Here is a 20,421-nt window from a genome sequence, read left to right as displayed (position 1 = left end):
GAATGGATTTAAATGGACCTCTGGTCAGGATCCAGAGAAGCCAACATCTCAAAAGAGATTGGACTAATTTGAAATCATGTAATTGACACATGTAATAGAAGAAGCTTAACCACCACATTCCAACCGATCAGAACTGAAGAAGCTTCTTGGATGAAAAGCAAAACATTGTCAAAGGGGGAAAAAACAAAGAAAGTGGTTTCCTTTTGGAAAAGCACCTTTGCAATAGCCATGATCAGGGTGATTGATAATCTCCATAGACATTCTACCTAATACTCTACACAAAGTGCTCAATGCAGTTTCCCAAGTACTAATCTGTTTTGTTTTGGGGGGTTTTGGAAACCCCAAAGCAGTGTGGATGACAGTGAGGCAGCAACTGTGTCAGATTGAGAGATGGGGAGGAGAGAGAGATGCGGTTGAACACATTTCTTTCTGAGGAAGTCAGTAGCAGAATACATTAATTAATTAGAATATTTAACCTCAAGGATAACTCTTGTGATCAGTTCACACAACTGGTCACCAAAATGATGAGTCCATGGGACAGGATTTCTTTGGCTATGACTGGATAGTGCAATACCCTCCAAGGAAACTGAGGCAGGGCACATTTACGTTACAGTGAAATTAAAAGCTTAAAAGATAGCGATAAGATGCAAATGTGCAGTGAGAAATGTCTCTGACACAGAAGTATTAAAGGTTTCAAACTGGCTTGGGAGACTATCCAAGTATTGTAACTACTACCAGAAAGAGTAGATAGAAGAAAGTCAAGGTTATGTTTTAGAAGAGGAAAGTAACCCTTCCCTCTGTTTTAGTCGCAAAACCATTCTGTTTTTCTTTGTCCAAAGTTTGGACTTCCATGTTCTTGTGGTGGAAGGTGCTTCCACCACTTTGTCAATTAAAGTAGGGGTTCTCATAGTGGGAGTTACAAGCAAATTTGAGAGTGAATGCATTTGCTCCTGTTCTTCTTGTATACAAGCTTTCCTCAAGCTGATGGCATCGGACCAGACTGTATGTAAAACGAGGGGCTGGGATCTCCTTCCAAAGCCTTTTCATGTCAGCAGTACATGATCTTACGTACTTATCATCACTATCTAACCAGACAGCATCAAGGTGCTTGCATCTGCCCCTCCACCAAGGGCAACTGCTCTTATTCTTTCTGAGATATAGTAAGACAGGTTTCCGCCACTGAGTCAGCATGCCCGCTCTCTGGACTGCCTAAATTCCGCTGCCTCTTCTGCGTCTTGCAATAGGATAATGTATCCTTGGAACATGTTACTGAAAAGTGTTCTAGGTCAGGTATGTTGAGGGGCAATGTGATTTGGGGGTGGAAATAAATTTGCAGGTATAACTTCACTATCATGAATTAAAATGATAAAACACCATAGGTACTTCCCCCAAAACTGTATTACTTCTGGAATGCTACACTAGAGAGAAACCCCATAGTCAAGAGATTTTTCTCAGTGGTTTTATTTTCAAGCCTAAAGCATGAATAGTAACGTCAATAGAATGTTCTTTTTTTAGCAGCAGTAATTATGATGGAGCAAATAGGAGCTAATTGTTCTGTAAATCCAGCACTCTACTCTTAAGGATTTTCTAGATGACACCAGCCTACTGTTTAATGTTTGGAATGACTTTCATAGAATGGCAACTCTCACTGACCTTCCTGCATCATCAACTCTTGAGTACTGATTAAACATCCCTACCTAGAAGAAATGCATTGATCTAGCATTGAGGTTACACAAGTGTGAAAGCAGTCATTAGGTGCGCTCCCAGATAGTGATCTCCTGGCCGTGCCAATCAAAGGCTATTGTGCAAGCTCCCCCCCCCCCAGCTGTTTTTTTCCCTTAACTTTTCTGGCAGGGAAGAGTTCAAAGTTAAAGACAATGTTTTCTGTAGATTTTTTTAAAAGTCCCCGAACAAGGTAGTATCTGGAAGCAATTTAGATTGAAATCTGTGGAAAAAAAGAGAAATACTACTTAAAAAAAAAAAAAGCTCAGGACTGGTTATCTATGGACTACAATTAGCTTTCGAAGAATAACTGGTTTTTCACAGAGTAGTGTGCAATGCCATCAATCAATCCTGGAAGAAATCAAAAAGATGTGGGATAATACAATTTTTTCCTAACGTTTGAAGGTTGGGGAAAAAAAAAACTCAATCCAAAGTTCCCAGAACTGGACTAAATTCCCTTTTAGGCTGGAGGGAATTAAAAAGTGGCCTCTAAATACCTTTGGAAGCTTTAAAGCCTCATTCTGCACTTTAAAATTCCTCATATCATCCTGAAAATGTTTCCCCTGCCATTCCAGTGGTACATTAGCATCTCAGAATATGCTTCCTTCAGTCCTCATTTAAAATGTAACTCCCAGGTAGAAAATAATAATGTACACACTTAGTAGGAATGAGGTGAAGGAGTATTTCTTAGCGATTGGGTATACAAGCACGTAGGAATAGTGCCCAAAACACTTCAATTCTGCACATTAGTGTGGTTTACAAAAAGGCAACAAAGTGCTGTGAAGTTCTCTTTGCACAAATGTCCTCGCTTGCCATCTCAGTTTACTCTTGGTGGGTAACTCAAAGGCATTTGCTCTTGTTTGTTAAGGTTTTTTCATATTAGAGGCCTTTTCATGTAGTCTTCTGAAAAATAGGACAAACGGTCCCCCAATGCAGTATCTTCTCATTAAAAAAATACTTGCTTGTAATTGATCTGGACTCTGTGAAAATGGGGGGAAAAGACTTAACATATTACTAGGAAGTTAAATAAAAATCATATTTACTTTTTTTTTTAGATTGAAGCAACAAATTCATATATTGTGCTATTTTTGCACATTTGAAAATCATATTTAAATCCTTCCATATTGTTTTCAAGCTAAAGGCTTTATTCATGAGACTTCCTAGTGAAAGTACACCTCATTTTTCAGAACTTTGTTTTAATGTCACAGAGTCTGCAATATTAATTTTCAGCCAAGAATGTTCAAATATGTATTACTTTTCTATAGTATCCTTTCTTCAAAATCTTATTAAATCTGAAGCAATCCAAAGTTACTAATCATGCTGTGGAGAACTGCAGAATGATTTTCAATATTCAGTGCTAAAGCTTTGATCCTTTTATTGAAAACATCTAATGTGGTATTTGTATGCCTATTTGTTGAATGATAGAATAGCTTCTGTCAGTTGACTTTTTTATTGATCAGTTTCAAATATGTCTTACAAGCAATTCACATTTAGCTAGAAGGTTTGAAGAGTTGGTTGTTTTTTCTCTCTACAAATGTAAATGTCAGTGTTCAAAATCGCTCATTCTCAGATTACAGTCTGTCAAGTTAGTTTCAGTTCATCATCATTTTCTGTGTTAAATTATCATTTGTAGGTATGAGCTTTGACAAAAACGTTCTTCTTTTGATCTCAATTATATGCCAGGACAACACCTGCAAGTTAAAACTGGGTGGGAAGCTGTTCAAAAGTCCTCTTCTCGCATCCAAAACCTGCATGGGAATGAAGGTCTAAGAAATCTGAGTGAAGCGTACCTAATTCCCAGAGAAACTCCACAAGATAATGCATTGTAGCGTGTTGAGCTGCTTATTTCTTTGATAAATCAAAATAATCTTCAGGAAATATGTGGACTTCTGCTATCAGGTTTCCAGAAACTGGATAGGAACATAACTGTCACTTGGCACAACCCCAAAAATAGATTTCTTGGGGTTTTTTCCTGATGCACCTGGACATATGTGGCAGGTCTGGTAGAATCAGCTAATTAACAACACAGGCTTAAACAGGCACCTCATCTGGCAATGCAGTTAGTTGCCTGATGGTGCTCAGCAGGACTTGGTAGTGCTTTTTATTTTTCCGTCCTAATGGTCTGCTGCCCACCTAATTTTGCCTTATTGTCAACTACTACTTACCGCAGCTTGAGGCCCTCCCAGGAGGCTAAATTATTATCAAAGGATTAGGGAGATGTAGCCTTGTAGCCCTGACATTTCTCATTACTTGTCTATGCCAGAACACTAATTAGCTGTGACTAATTAAGAAAAACGTTCCTGCCATAGAAAACCATTTAAAAGAACTGAGAAGTAAAAAGGAAAGGTAGAAAGAAAGAAATTCAAAAGCTGAGCAGTGCTAAGATTTGCTGATACTCTTCACGTTTCTACTGAGCTTTAACTCATCTTTAATTATGCCTAATTTTTTTAAGGCTGCCATAGACAATAAAAGAATATAAGTATCAGCCTGAGATTCTTTATTTAAGGGAGCAAAATAATTGACTCCTTAAACACGCTTTGTAGCATCAGGTTTTCCCTACAGAGCATGAAAGAGCAAATCTTGTACATTTTCAAACATGTTAACAGACTGTTGTGGGAGAAAGCAACCTCACACACATGCGTACGCGTGTGCAGGCACAAAGCACAATTCACAGACCCTGTTGGGAGCAGCCCCCTATTTTCTCACTAGGGCCTGTGCGAATTCCTCATACACATTACTAAAATAAGCGGAGGAAGGGCAGCCAGTAGGCTTAATAGACTGCTTTGTCAGTAAGTCACTTATGAAATACATTTCCAATTCTTCGTAATATTCCATCTTTTATTATATACGTGAGTCTGCTTTAATATATAAAATAACAACTCTGGAATTTTGCACTGCACTTTGTAAAGATGAAGCAATGACAAATTGGTTTTCTTTGTATTTGTTCTCTGCCAATTTAGAGAAGAAAATAAATATCAAATAAAATAATGTTATAATAATATATTAAACTATATCTTTAGAATTAAATACTTTATTTTTTAAAAACTTTGTGAAAATTCAAGTCAAATTTTCGTAAAGTATCTCCAAACTCTTTTGATCATGTGTTTGTTCTGTACTGTAAAAGTAAGCTCATTTTTAATGAAAAAAATAATTTTTACTTGCTTAATAAATTACTACCCTAAAGCATGTTTCCTGCTTACTTTTCAGAATTAAGATTTCAATATGCAATGCTAAAAAAATTCACACTACTCCATTTATCCTAATGCTCGCCCCTCCCCGAACCTGGTTTCAGAATTAAACTATAGTTTGAAGAGTCTAATACCACTAATGTTCTCATGCCTCTGAATTAGAGTCGTGGCTTGATGGTTTTTAATTTGTTATCCTGTCAGAACAGGATATAGATTGAAACATTAGCCTTAGGGTTTCAGATCCATGTTAGCTGATCCAGATAAAACCTATAGTGTTTTTATATCTTGGCGCTCTTTATATTACTCAAGTTGATCAAGTTAAATATAACTCTTTTCTCTTAGTGAGCAATCATTCCTTTCATAATTCAATCAGCAGGTTACACCTTTAGAATGAGTCCCACCATTTCTTCTTCAGAAACATATTCATGTCATCTTCTTGACCTCTTCCAATGTTCCTACACGTGAGGAACAAGAATCCTCCCAAAAGTAATTTGGGGTATTTGTGTAAATTAAAATATAGTATGTGTGCTGTTGAAGAAAAGAGAAAGAAAATTTGTTCAATGAAATGGTTACATGTCCAAAAAATTATTAATGGTATTCTTTTCAAACAGCTTTGTCTTGTACTGTATGACTGGAGATTTAAAATTTCATAACATTTGCTTAGCATTATAAAATGCATTTGAATCATGGAATAATTTTTGTACATAGTGTTGTAACATTACGGTTTTGCAGTACATGAATGTATACAAATACCTTTATTAATAAGCTAATTTTACAAATAAATTTTTAAAACAGGAAAACGTTTTTAGAAATGAGTTTTAAATGAACCACATTGTCTTCTTTTAAAAAAAAAAAAATAGCCACTGACCAGAATGTTTAAGAGGAAAGAAAAACATTCTTATATTGTCGTAATTTAGAATTAAACCGATCCACTGAAAATGCTGCATTTGTCTCCAGGGATAAGAATAAAAAGAAAATCATAATTACATATACATTTTACTGTGGTATTTTTAAAAATAGTATAGAAGTACCTTATGGAGATCAATAGGATGCATCCAGCTGCAACAGCTCTGAAACTAGGTAAATCTGATAGAAAGTGTTAACTGGGCCTGCTGTCCTCTGTGTAGTAAAGAAAAATCAATAGGTTCTCTACCATTTGGATTGTCTTAGGTCATATGTTTTCCACCATGAAATGCCAGGCAAAGGCACCATTGAGGGTTTATTGATTTCCTCATGTACTGTAAATATATATACACTTAATCAGCAGGAGAAGCTCACAGTTTCTGCAGCCAACTATGCATTGCTAGTACCTTTACTATGAACTCTGCATGTGTTAAGATAGCTTTTTTAAAAATTTGCACTGTTCGTGGCCAATAATTTTGCTCTGAAATCACAGACCAAATAAAAGGAGCTCTCCCCTGAAGCATCGTCAAAGCTTATTGAATATATGAACCAAATATTTAACATTTGTTACATTAAGAATCTATTAAGACATCTAAAACAATTCAACTTCATTTCTTCGGAGTGAAATTAAATGACCAACTGCTGATTATGGCCAAAAGCTTGGCCACACTTTTGAGAAATAGAAGCATCGTAGTCCTGACTTACAGTTCCAATGTTCGACGCTCATTCCACTGCTTGTGTCGTCTCAAGCTGCTTGGGAGGTATAATCAGAAAATTTGGAAAGCTAACTCACATCTTCCTACAACTTTGTATCCTAGACCAGTGACTTCCAAAAGAGTAGCAGTAGTAGTCTGTGGTACAGGCACTATAATAGATGCTTTTTTGAAATACCCCAAATTTCACGAATTCATCAAATGTTGCAAGGGTTTAGCATTCTTTATTTGAGACATACAATGTATTCTTATGACCCTTTAAATTGGGGCTCTGCAAACATTATGTCAAAAGTCATGTATGCCATGTCTACAGGTGCCGCATTGCCAACCAACGTCTTTAAATGACGTCTTTTCAGTGAGAATGTAGTAATTTTAAAAGAAAAGATTGGGAACTGCTGCTTATAGGAAGTAATACGTTGTTGCCCTGTCCAATTTTCTAAAGGAAAATGCCATGCTATCTTTTTTATTTTAAAAAATAATGACTTATGTGTCTTAATTTATTACAATTCTATTGAGCTGCTTTTTTTTTTCAATTTCATAGTAACAAAGACAGCAAATGTCCTTTGGATGGTCTATGATTCCCTTAACTCCAATGGATTCAGTTGATCAAGGGTGAAAATGATTATGAAATATGTTTACAAATACCCACCTATTATGCAGTTGGGAGAAGGGTTTCTTATCATAGAATAAATTAATATATTTTAGTGGTATTTGATCATGCAAACATGAGCTTGCTTTAAAGGATCAATATTAGCGACTTTATATTTTTAAGATAGCTATTTTGGACTCTGGTGCTGGTAGAATGAGCTGTCTACTCAAAAGAGGAAGGCAATATCATTTTAAAAAGAACTATTTTTTATAGTAATTGCTATTTTGCCTTTCACCAAAGTTGAAAAGCATTTAAGAAGAGGGCTAAAACGAAATGATCCGAGAGTAGGCTAATCCTGTTTTTGAAGCACATGAGGGGTTAAACAGATGCCCTTGCCAATTTGGCATGGTCCTAGATTCTCTATTGGTAGCAGGGCTAGCTTGAGAATCAGGTCCCAAATTCAGAGCTACTTTTGCTGCTTTAGATATATTTCTGATTTTTAAAATAGCACTGCCTTCTTCCTTGCTATCTGCTAATTCAAGTAAATTTCTCCAGTAAGATCCTTGTTTGAAATAAAACAATAGTAAAAGATTAGATTGGAAAATAAATTGTTGAGTAAAGGAGATGTGCAAAACAATGTGTTAGAAATTAGAACTCTCATTAAAGAACTTTGGCATATGCCAACTCCAGTGCACACATTTTTACATGAGCATCACAGCCTTCATATTCAAGACCATTGCCCTGAATACTTAGGAAAATCTAATGCTGAAGTTACACACACACACACACACACACACACACACACACATACACACACTCAATAGACTTTAAAATTCAGGAGTTCGGGGTGTGTGTGTATACACTATACCCACCCACCCATACCAGAACTCCTGAATTTTATAGTCTATTGAATGTACGTTTAATAAACAGCATGCACTTCAAATGGCAGATGACCACTAAAATGTTCTCATTGTGAAGCAGAAGGAGATAATTTGGAAATGGACTTTCTAACCAATGGGCTCCAAGCAACTATCCTGAAAAGATTTGTCACCATAGAGGGGCTTCAAGGCAAAATCTTTTTTGCCCCCACTATAGCTGCTGAGGGATAAATCCTATCCCCATCATTTCCTTTATTTCTGAGGCTATGGAGTATTGCTATTGGCAGAAACCATAATAACTTTTTTTTTGGGGGGGTTGGAAAGGTCAGGAACATGAACAAATGCACAAGACATTCCTCTCCATCTGGTTTTCTTTCTCCAACATGTTAGCCATCTGCCTTGAAAATCCAGAATGAAGCATGTGGATTTCATAACTGTGATTTAAAACTTCACATGCTTTAGAAGTTGTTATTCTGGGTGGAAATCAGCTGTCCCATCCACACACACACAACAACAGTGCTCCTGTCCTGATACTAATGTAATGTAATTACGAACAAACAGAATAATTGTGTAAAATTAATTCTGACACGAATGCAGAGCTTTACAGATGTAATCTAGCAGTGCACACTAACACAAGCAGAATTGCTTTTAGCTGATATTCATTCCAAGTTCTTTGATAGAGATTCGGAAACTATAAATTAGCCAATCTGTGATAATTAGTGGGGTGAATTTGCCATAATAGAAGATTGCATTCAGTTAATAGGCAGTTTCAATGATAAAAGTCAAAATTTAAGAGAAAAGTCAAGGGGCTTAATAGGATGTTAATTTTGAACCACATGGATAATGAAGAACAGTCAAATAAATATAGAGTCATTTGCTGTGATATTTTATGCTTGAATACGATTAACAGACTCATCATAGTGGCCCATAATGTTTATCATAAATATAAATATTTAAGTACCTGAAGTATTCTGGGATAATCTTTCAAATTATATTTTCTTTTCATTTCAAGTCAGATTTGGAAACATTTTTATGCATCCATGATGCTTCTGTTTGAAAACAATTTTGCAAAGCACATAAATATATGAAAGAAACATAATTGGTAAGTGATGATGAGATTTATGTATGTTATGAGATGTTTCCATGTAATTATTTTGATCAGTCACATTCTCCATCCAGCATGATTGCTGACAATATACTGGGAGAAGAGATGTATAAATAGAAGCTTATTAAAAATATTCTATAATGTGCAGATGGCTGGGTTGTTTTTTTTCAGATATCATATATAATATCAAATTCTCTAAATACAGATTGTGCACTAAATACAGTTTTTTATTTTTTCGCTGAATGATTCTAGCTTTGTCTGCTTAAATACTATTTTAGTTTTCTTTCCTATCTACCCTGGATAAAATAACCTTGTTATAAAGAATGTTTAAAATGTGTTTTTAATTTCTGATCAGTGCTACATTTTTGTCCAGGGATGAGTGCTAAAAATAGGCAAAGCCTTGTATTTATCAACGTAGTATTTAAGCATTGTCTATTTTAATCGGCAGGTATGTTAGAGAAATATGTAGCCTTTGCTAAATTGGCTGCTACTGTTGGTTCCTCTGTTAATTTCACCATTGCCACTTTGTGCACTGATGTAGGACAAAAGTGCTGAGCCGTCTTAAACAAAGCTACCATTTCTTGCCTCCACTTCATCAAAAAACACATTCTGTCAGTGGGGGTTGCCAGAAGAACCAACCTAAAGAAAAACTGTATGTGGTCCAGTGATTCAGAAATAGAAATATCGGAGCTGAATGGACTGCCGCTTTGTGTATTACTACATGTAGAATTTTCATTCCAGGTAGCAAACAGCTGCATCTTTTACAAAAAAAAAAAAAAATAGAAAAGAAATAAAGAAGAGAGAGGGAGAAGGAGAAATCCGGAGTGCATGATTTCAAGAGACAAGTTATTACATCTAATTAATTGCTCTCAAAACATTAGAAAGAATTGAGAGAAAAGAGGGAGATAAGGATTGTGAATATTGAACATATTTGTTTTGTATTTTCCAATAGTCAAACGAATAATGAAATTCCTTAACTACTTCTCTTTAACTTGCCGAAGAAAGCTCGGTATGTTGCTAAATCTCTTTTCACTAACACTGCTGCAAAGCAACTTTAATCCTTGTTAGAAAATTGCCGAGTCTGCAGCTGACAAAGAGCTCATGCTTGCTCTATTGTTAGAGTTCCCGGACGCTGAGAGTGGAGCCCTTTACAGCTGCATGGATCCAGCCTGGCTCAGCTGTACTATTTAGGAGAGGAGGGTTTGTCAATTTCTATTGACAATAGAGAGAGTTTTTCAGGGCTTGTAGCAGTGCTAAACACAGTTGGGGATCAATGCCAGCCATTCAGCCTGCACCCTCTTTCATTGCTTTGGTTTGTTAATTCAAGACTAAAGGTCCACAGAGGAGGTGTAGGATGTTTAAGACAGTTGATGAACTGAAAGCGTTTATGGCTCTGGCGTGGCAATTTCCATAGGCGGTGGCAACTATTGGCACGGAGGGGGCTGTGTCCTTGTTGACCCTCTTGTTATTAAAAATGCACAAGTGCTGCGCTTCTCAATATTTCAACACTCTTTCATTGTCAATACCACCTTCTGAGTCCTTCAGCTTGTTACTTGCTCTAAAGATCTTCTTAGATTGGGTTTGAAAACTTCACCTTAAACACTAGATTAGACTGATGCACTGTTTTCCGCGCTCCTGTTGATTTGTTGAACCTTCGCAGGGCTGAAAAGCAAGTAGCAGCTTGATGGGGAGACGGGCTGTTAATATGATTTACCAGTCTACAGTCATGCACAATAAGTGTGAATAAATACAGGGGTCTTGCAGAGTCAACCCTAGCCTTTCCTTTTTCCTCTCTGGAAAAAAAAAAAAGAAGAACTTCAAAAGAGATATTTCAAGGGAAAATGAAGTGAGTAATACATGCCCTTACAGGAGCTGGCTACCCAAGCAAGAGGAGGGGTAGAACCCATTTTATTTTTAAACGGTTGGCTGCTGTCATGCGCCAGTGTGAAAAAATACACAGAAGATACACATTCTGTTTTATTTTATGTCAACCACGGTGTCCAAAAATAATGCTACAGGCTTGACATCAGGGGGCATTATAATGCTTTTTTTTCAATTTTTTCCCCCATCAGGCTCAAAAGAATGTGATTCTGGTATAGGGGATGGAGGCTGAAAACATGTATTCAAAAGGCTTTTCCATGCCTGGAGGGTAATTTGGGGAAGTTTGATGTCTAAGCAAATAGAATGCGCTAATATTAAAAGAGTTTTCCTTTAAAAAAAAACACCAAAAGATTGCCTGCTGCCTGTCAACATCTCTTCGACCTAATGAAGAAATTGCTTTGTTCGTGTTGCTGTGAGAAGCCAGTGCCCTTCTCTTTTTTGTGTCAACCCCACTTAACTATTGTGATTTTAGAGGTCTTAGAAGGGGATGATTTGGCTAAAATTAGGGAGGAGGGAAGCAAAGGGCTTGTACATTTCATTCAGAGTTTCGTCTTTCTTCATCTCTTTAATTTGAACGGCAATTATTCCAGTAAATATTGTTCTCTGCAAGCTAGCATTATTAAGAGACGTGAGTCCACTGGTTCACTAGAATTATGAGAAGCGTGAAGCCATCTATTTTGTAACGATCTTTCATATACTAAATTGCATCAAAATTTGTGGATTTGTTGTGGGAACACAGTATTCGTCCTATACCGTTAATTGTTTTGTCCATTGCTTTCGTTGTATTACCTTTAAACCAAGCTGCACATCCCATTTATTGTGTCTTTCTTAGTTCAGTTATATGTTAGTTTGGAAAAATGTTCAAAAATAAGTTGAACGCTACTTATTCTGAATGTAATATAAAAATATGCAAATGCTATAATTCTAATATGCGAATGCATATTTGCTGGCAATTCTGGGGAAATTTTGTTAGTGGGGAGAGACAGTTTGGTTTTGCTGTTGCAAAGGCAACTATTTTATATTAATAAGTAAGTGAGAGATGTAAAGTGCTGCAGAAAAACATTCTCCAATAATGCATGATTAATACTGAAGTGGTGTGCTGATTATTTACAATTAAAACCTTTCACTTTGCATCTCATTATAAGTAGCCATGGAAGTAGCCATCGGTGAAGGAAAATGGTAAATTTCAACTAGACTAAATTAAAGGCTGCCAGTTCCCTTCTCCATATTTTTGGTGTCTGGCATATTTGGATAGGAGAGAAGCTTGGCCCCACCTTTTCATGTGCATTTATGTGGTTGGGGTTCTGGTCTCTTCATGCAACCCTATTAATTTCCTTTCATAGAATTACAAATTGAAGCACTTGTCACAGTAACTGCGGTTTGCTCATTTGTGCTAGAAGCACCACTTTGGCTCTTAACTAATTGTCTGATGCCCAATCTCCTTTGCATAACTGGTGAGCTCCCCCCTCCTCTACGGAGGGTCTTTCCATACTCAGCACCAAATCACGTGGGTATCTCTGAGGTTAATTTGCCTAAAAGTCTGGTTGATAAGAGAACAGATTGGACCTATCATATTGCATGTAACAATGAACAGATACAAAAGAACAAATGGCAATTAAGAGATTTATCAGGTGAGTGTGAATTTATCACCACAAGTGAATTGACTTAGATGCCATCTGTTAAGCTACATGATACTCATGTTAATGTGCCTGACAGGATTCATTGAATGCCACCTGTTAGCCATGGGTTAAAATTCAGAATTACTTTATTTTGTGTGTGTGTGTGTGTGCGCGTACACACGCACACACACGAATAAGATTTCAGAAATATATTTTAAGAGGTTATTATCCTTTTAAAAGCTATTTAAGCATATTTTTATTCTAATGGTAACATCAGAAGCAAATGAACTACAAAAGAATTCTTATTTTGCATATAATCTAATTGCTTGATCACACCCATTGCAGCTGCTTCTTATCCAAATATATAGTGCGGTTTTTCATGCAATTTTATTTTCTCATAGTTATACAGTTCTTCAGCTAAACCTATCGAAACAATAAAAATGACTAAGACTTGTGAAATATCACATTCTGCATTGGTTGTATTAATCGTATGGGAAGCCACATAATACATGACTAATATTAAGGTTTAAAACTGATGCAAATACCTGAAAAGCAAAGAGAACTTAGAGGTTTGATGGTTTATTCATATCAGAAGCATCGCAATTAAAATCAGGCATATTATATGACATAAAATTTAAGATGTAAAATAAAAGATTAAAATATGTAAAAATTAAACAGGTCTTGCCCAGAAACTAGCAATTTTAATTGCGTTCTATTGTGCTGCCATGAGGTTCTCAAGTGTACACTGAGCGAGAAACAAAGGGCAGGTATAATATATATGTGTTGTTGTCTGCATGTCACCGCAATTCACAAATAGCAGAAGCAACCAGATAGCCCCATTTGTTCAGAGCGTCTCTGGATCTTGTACCCGTACATGATCTATTCAATGATTTCCATACTTCCCAGTTTTCATCAGATCCAGTGTTGGTTCTTTATAGGTTCCCATAGATCCACTCTGCTTTCAAATTCTTCAAATACTTCTGTTGGCCTAAGTTGGTGGTGATGGAAGAAGAGGTCCATGCTAGGTTTATTAGATGTCATGGTAGAACTGACGTCAGATCCAGTATACAGCAACATAGTCCTTGACAAGAAAAAGGATGACATAAGTAAAACTCCCTTTGCTCTCAGTGGAGGTCCCAAATCTCTTCACCTGGAATCGTGCAGCCTTTCCTAAGTCTCAAAGTAGTAACTTCAGCTAGGTAGCAACTTCAGCTAGGTAGGGACATCCTGTCGAATGGTTTGTCATCTGTGGTATCTATTATAACAGGGGTCTCCAACCTTGGCAACTTTAAGCCTGGAGGACTTCAACTCCCAGAATTCCCCAGCCAGCAAAGAAGAGGTCCATTCAGTGGCAAAGCTGGCTGGGGAATTCTGGGAGTTGAAGTCCTCCAGGCTTAAAGTTGCCAAGGTTGGAGACCCCTGTATTATAAGACCTCATATTTAATACTAACTTTCCCCAGTTATTAATTATCCTTAAAATGTGTCTTTTGATGGCTTATAAAAGCTCATAAACATAAGCTCAGATTTTCTCCTGGACAAGATTTAGCCTCATATACGTCAAAACGCCGTAAACCTGGTGAAACAATTTTCCCTTATTCAGGTCGTAAACTGGGGAAAAAATGTTGATGGGCATAGTTATAAAGAGAGTGGGAATATGAGAGGATTTCCTTTCTCTAATTAAATTTGCAGAGCTTACTTCCCCCCTATATCTCCCTCCACCAACTGTTTCAATAGCTATTTCAGGGGGATGTGCATTTGATTCTGTCTGATATCATTCCCCATCCCATTCCAGATCCATCCAGCCCTAACCCTTCTGTTCTCTAGAAAAGCTTGTGATGATGTTTGTATTTTAACACTTTGGACACCTAGAAAACACACTGTTCATTATAGAAATGGAATTTGTGATACGAAACAATAAAAAAAAATATTTATTTAAAAAAAACGTAGCTTTTCAAACACACCAGAGGCTAGGACACTTTGTAATTCTGCTTCAGTGATGATGGGTGATTGGATTTTATTTTATTTTTATATTTCCCAAATGACCCAATATTTTAGTACTTAGCTTGTATCTGTATTATGTTTCCAATTCTATACACCGCCTTGAGTCTTTTTGTTTGACTCGAATATTATAATTCACTTGCTATTATTATTTTCTATTTACAGGAGGCAAAAGATAAAAAAAAAAAAACACTTGCACATAAATGGGATGCAACTCTGAACGGTTTTTGCTAATGCATATCAAGATCAAACTGAGGTCCAGTTAACCGATTTGCTATTTTATTACACTTGCTATTTTATTAACAGAAATTAAGGCATTATTGAATTCAAGTGCTGATTTGAAGCTATTTCTAAGTGCCCCATTTATCTCTGATGGTCAATTCTGTAAAATTAGACGGGATTTTTTTTTTTCCCTTCTCCTTTTTTGCAGCAGTGGTACAGCAGCTCCATGAAAGTCATATGTGTGTGGCTGGCTGACCGATTAGATCTCCAGCTTCATATCTACCAGCTGAAGACTCTCATCAAGATCGTAAAGGTAAATATGAATAGAATGTGATTGCACGGCCTCGTTGGAAACGGAAGCAACAGCAACCAATTATCCCTCTTATTATCATCAACTTTTCATACCTTGACAGGAAAGACTTTTTGGCGGTATTTCTGGAACAGGTAGTCCTCAACTTAGGACGGGGTTGCTTAGCAACCATCTGAAACCATTGTGAAACTGGATTCTTCAAGGGCCAGATCAGCACTGTACTTCTCTGCGTGCCAACCGAGGGGAGGCGATAGGATGAATGCCACCTGCAGCACCACCCTGTGGGCCAAAATGGAGCATCGAGGGCGGCGGGGGGGGGGGACTGTTTTGGCTGCCAGAGGCACTGCAGGCCATTTCCAGACCGGCCCCATGGGCCAAATTTTAGCAGATCGGCAGGCCTTGAGTTTGACACCCCCGATTTGAAGCTGTAGCAGAATCTACAAAAGCTACTTATTACCTGGGTTTGAAGTTCTGACAGCTTTCCTCCTTATGGTCCCATGGCTGCATTTTAGGTGCTCAGCAACTGGGCTGCATTTACAGCCATTTGCAGCTGTCAATGTCTTTTCAAGAAAGAGGCATTTACTTCTGGTCTCCAGAAAAAGCTGCCCCATAGAGAGCAACAGGGTTGCTTAATGATCACTATGGTCATTTTACAACCACTGCATTCACGTTATGACCACCGCAAAAGTCATAAAATCAGCCTTGACCCTATGATGACCCGCTTAGTGACCATCATGGCTTGCAACGTTAACGACAGGCTCGATTACAGTCATAAATCAAAGACTGTACTGTAATGTAAACCAAGTCTCCAATTATTCTTAGCCAACCAGCAAAAAGTCTTTTGAGGAACCAGCCTTGCCCCTGCCCCAAGCTAAAATACTGCAGCACAGAAAATCCCATCAGAAGCCACTGGATGAATGATGTAACTATACGGTCATCAGCATTTATTGAGCTACACATTTAAGTGATAATGGCACCTAGCATGAATGGAGGCTAATAGTGAGAAGATCCCAGTTTCAAGATAACATGAATGGCAAAACACTTCCACCTGTAGTTCCTGTCTGCACTTATATGGGAATAGAGGTGTGCAAGGGAATTTAAAACAAGTAGGAAAGTCTTGCATTACCTTATACTAAGCTTTTATTCAATTTGATTTGATGTGTACAGATGTTCTATAGAAATGATGGAAACAGCTTAACCATAAGCCCGTGATCAGCTTGATCAGCTAAAGAATTCATCCCGAGTTCCTCAAACCGAACTCGCCTTTCAGTTCAGGGCCTGAACTTCTAGGACTATGCTGGGGAATTTGTGCTGGCTTTGAAATGCCTAAGTATTGTGCTACAGGCAGGAGCTGTGGATCCACTTGCCATAACTCTTTTGTCCTGAAGTGGCTTGTGATGTCACAGAAACTTTACAGAACTACATTAATCAAGTTGGGGTGGTCAGGAAAAAAAAAAATCCTGCATACAAAATAAGCAGCCCAGCAAGTATCTTAACGAACATGAAAATATCCAGGACTCAAACGCTGTAATAAGAAAACTAAAACCTTTCTAAAACACTTATTGTAACAATATATACTTTAAAACTTTTATTAAAAAAAAAACTAGCCCGCCACTTCCATACGCTTTTCTTTTGCTGCATGTAACACTTTATTAACAGACGCAGCCTATAATGTGACATTTTTTATCAACGAACTCATGCCTTTCCTTTTTTCCTTCTGCCAGTAGAACTTAAGTCAATGGGGTGTATCTGATATAACGATGGTTCTTAATTTCGAGTTTTGTTTTTGTTTTGCTACAGAAAACCTATCGAGACTTTCGGTTACAGGGTGTGCTGGAAGGAACCCTAAACAGTAAAACTTACAACACAGTTCATAGCCGTCTCACAGTAGAAGAAGCCACCATTTCGGTATCTGATGGCAGTGGACTGCAAGGCATCACCATGAAAGACAGCGATGAAGAAGAAGGCTGACGTTTGGTGTCTCTCCCAAGTATCTGTCCCATCACTTGTCCTCATGTTTGAATGTATGTTTTGCCTTAACGCCCTGGTGTCTACCATGTGAGCTCCTCCCATTGGAAGGAAAGAGAAAAAGGGACTTCTGAAAAAAATAATAACACAAGAAGGGAGATGGTGAGGAGCAGCGCTCATGCCAAGGACATTCTGACATCCGTAGATTTTGCATCTTTTGCCATGTGGCTTTGCTTTTGTAACTGTGAGAATGCCAGTAAGGAGTCAGAGCTCCCCTTGTGATTCATTGCCTTTTGTTTGTTATTGTTGGAGTCTCTTGCCATACCTTCAGTGCAGTACGCCCCTGTGCAGAATGCAAACTGCAGGCACCACCCAACCTGCTCGCTCGGCAGCCGTTCTTAGAAATGCCTCCATTTTATTGTCCACAGCCAATAATACTGCGGCAATACTTCAGAAAGAGTGAAGCCCCACCCGTATTTTCTCTGGTTTGACGCTGCTGTGGTTTTGCTTTCCGAGGAAGTTGTATTTTTGCTCTTTCATTATCAGGTGAAACATTAAAAAAAATCTTACTCTTGTATCTTAGCGTTTTGATTGGGCTGCATAGAAGGCAGTGGTGGGATTCAATTTTTTTTTTTTTACTACCGGTTCTGTGGGCGTGGCTTGGTGGGCGTGGTTAGGTGGTTGTGGCCGTGTGACTGGGTGGGCGTGGCTTTTTTTTTTTTGCAGCCACCCACCCATTTGGGGGGCTTCTGGACTTCAGAGGAGCCTTTGCTCCCAGAAGGTTCCTCTTGGGCTCAGGAAGACAAAAAATGGAGATGGGGGAATTGAGCCTCTCCCTCCATTTTGGGGGGGTTTCCTGGGCCTCAGCAAGGAGAATCCTGGCACAGCTGATGAACAGCTGATTGTCGGGAGGGGAAAAAAAGAAATACCTTAAGGGGAGAGCATCAGGCGGGTGGGGTGATGGAGCATTGGGTGGGCAGGGCAAGTGAGCCAGTGGTGACTGGGTGACCGGGTCAGGGCGTGGCCAGCCAGGACTTACTTCCGGTTCAGCGACCCACATCAAATCCATGCTACTGGTTCGCCCGATGCCGTGCGAACCAGCTGAATACTACCACTGATATAAGGGCAGGAGAATTTAAAGGACTTCTGGGAAAGTATTACACAGAAAACAAAATTTCAAGTGTTGCTTCTTCAAATCTTTGCTTCTTTTGCACCGTGGGAAAAAAAAATATTGTTGGGGTGCCAACCATCTTGTGGGGTGCCAGGAAGTTTGTCTTTGTCTCTGTGGAAACATGCAAGCAATAAGAACTTTCTCTGTATCTAGCCCATATATAAAGCTCTGAAATTAAGTGATTGTTGCATGTAAAATCAAAATTTTACACTGGCGTGTGATTAGCTGCTTTATATAAAGAACAGTCTATAAGAAAACACATATTCATTTATAAGAATAGAAAAATATTTTCCAAACAGAATATATGTGGTGTGTGGGTGTGTGGGTGTATACATACGTACATCTTCAAATCAAACATGCATTTTTCCCCACTGACAATTTGAATTCTCCAAAGACATCAGGAACACTGGTGCTCAAAGAAAGGCTATTTGGGAAGGAGGGAACATCACTTATGTTCCCATTGACCCTTAATTTAGTAGTGAAGTGTTTTACTCCAATGAATTCCTGGAACAATTCAGAATCTTGGTTGCTTATACCAACCGTTCTTTGCAAATGCAGGCCATGCAACTTCGCGGCTGTTGTGTAAGGACAAAGGACCGAAGAATTGAAAAGTAGCAAGCTTCCGAGCTGGTTTCATTTTGTTTTGTTTTTAAGCGGGCAAACAAGATGCCCTCCAACAGGGCCTGGCTCCTTGTAAAAGTGGCACTCATTCCCCAGAGAAATTAAAATACAACTATTTAGGAAGCGGATGGGAGCCCAAGAAATATTCTGTGCAGACATACCGTTTGCACAAGCATCTCTTTACCTCAGTTTAGTTTTTCTATCTCCACGCTTTCTTCTGAAATACAGTTTACTGTTCTCAGACATCCCCACTAAAAACGGGGCTGGGGGGTGAAATCTGCTCTAAGAAATAGTCGTGTCGATCTCATGATTCTTTTTGCTGTCTTCAGAGGCTCCAAATCAGCTTGCATCTGTATGTTGACAACAGGGTAGAAGAATACAAGTTAGGGACACAATCCTAGTTTGCCTAAATTTTGCTCAGAATGTAGATGTTACTGTCAGGTAGGGTAGCTTTTTTTAAGAGCTAATGAGGATGCATTAAAAGAACATCCATAGAATCTCACTAAGCAACTTGATTAAAATTCTGATGTTCAACTTGGGGTTTTTTTAAGTTACAAATGCATAAACTGCTTAAATTAATTTGCAGTTTGCTTCAATCCCAGCAGGAAACGTTTCCATCCATGATAGTGACAGCATGTTTATATTTTGTGTATTTGTAAATCATACTTTTGATTAATGTAGACACTCAACTCTACAATTCCTCTTTCTTGCTTTTGATTCCATTTTTTTTTTAAAAAAATCTACGCATTCATTCAAATAGTGTGAGGCTCAAAAGGCTTTAGTGTGCTGTACTAGAGAGGCACCATATGGATAATGGAAGTGGCCTCCCTGTGGAGGCTTGTGAATATACTTTGAATAAACCATATGCCATTTCAAATGCAGTGGACTGAGCCCGGATCTTGCCCTCATTCACTTACAAAGAAGGCTTAAAACCTACGTGGACTTTATTTCTTGCAACTTCAGGATAGTAATACACCAGCTGGAAGAACTGTTTGAATTTTTACCCATTTAATTTTATTTTAGATTTTTTAAAACTACCTTTATTTTTTTAAAATAAATAATTCAAGATGGAAAACATACAGTACCTAATAGTCCTTCTTCCTCCTATTTTCTCCACAGCAACCATCCTGTGAGGTGAGTTGGCCTGAGAGAATGACTGGTCCAATGTCACTCGCTTTCATGGCGAAGGGAGTGACTAGAATTCAGTCTCCTGGTTTCTCACCTAATGCCTTAAGCCCTAAACGCCATGGCGAATAGCGGCAAAAAAAATCTAATAAATAATAATAAATAATAATAATAAACCAAACTGACTCTATCCTAATCAGCTAATGCATGGGTATCAAACTCATGGCGTCATGTTGCTGTCATGTGACAGATTGTGCTGTTTTTCCCCTTTGTGGAGATGAGGTGGGCGTGGCCTGTGCTTGACGCATCTGGCCCACAGGCCACCAGTTTGACACCCCTGAGATAATGGATCTAAAGATTTCAAATGTATTTTTACAAGGAGTTCCAAGTTGCCATTTTCATCTGCAA

At 38.1% G+C, this 20,421-nt stretch overlaps 1 protein-coding gene across 18 annotated transcripts in view; it reads left to right on the top strand.

Moving 5' to 3' along the window:
- The window catches only part of CADPS2 (calcium dependent secretion activator 2), a 334,568-nt gene extending 316,895 nt beyond the window's left edge, over positions 1-17,673 (top strand). For 14 of the 18 annotated variants that reach the window (XM_087934097.1, XM_087934094.1, XM_087934093.1 and 11 more), the window contains 2 exons: positions 15,027-15,131; positions 16,929-17,673. In XM_087934097.1, the coding sequence (XP_087790223.1) occupies positions 15,027-15,131; positions 16,929-17,099 (276 nt within the window). In that variant the 3' untranslated portion in view covers positions 17,100-17,673. The remainder of the gene's footprint in view (positions 1-15,026; positions 15,132-16,928) is intronic. The other 4 variants (XM_087934092.1, XM_087934089.1, XM_087934081.1 and 1 more) reach the window with 1 other exon arrangement.
- Positions 17,674-20,421: the final 2,748 nt, after the last annotated feature.

This window comes from Pseudonaja textilis, chromosome 5 (genome assembly GCF_049901715.1).
Source record: "Pseudonaja textilis isolate UNSWEBS1 chromosome 5, rPseTex1.2, whole genome shotgun sequence".
Classification (NCBI taxonomy): domain Eukaryota; kingdom Metazoa; phylum Chordata; class Lepidosauria; order Squamata; family Elapidae; genus Pseudonaja; species Pseudonaja textilis.
Note: the sequence above shows the minus strand (reverse complement) of the source record. Positions and strands in the feature narration are given on the sequence as shown.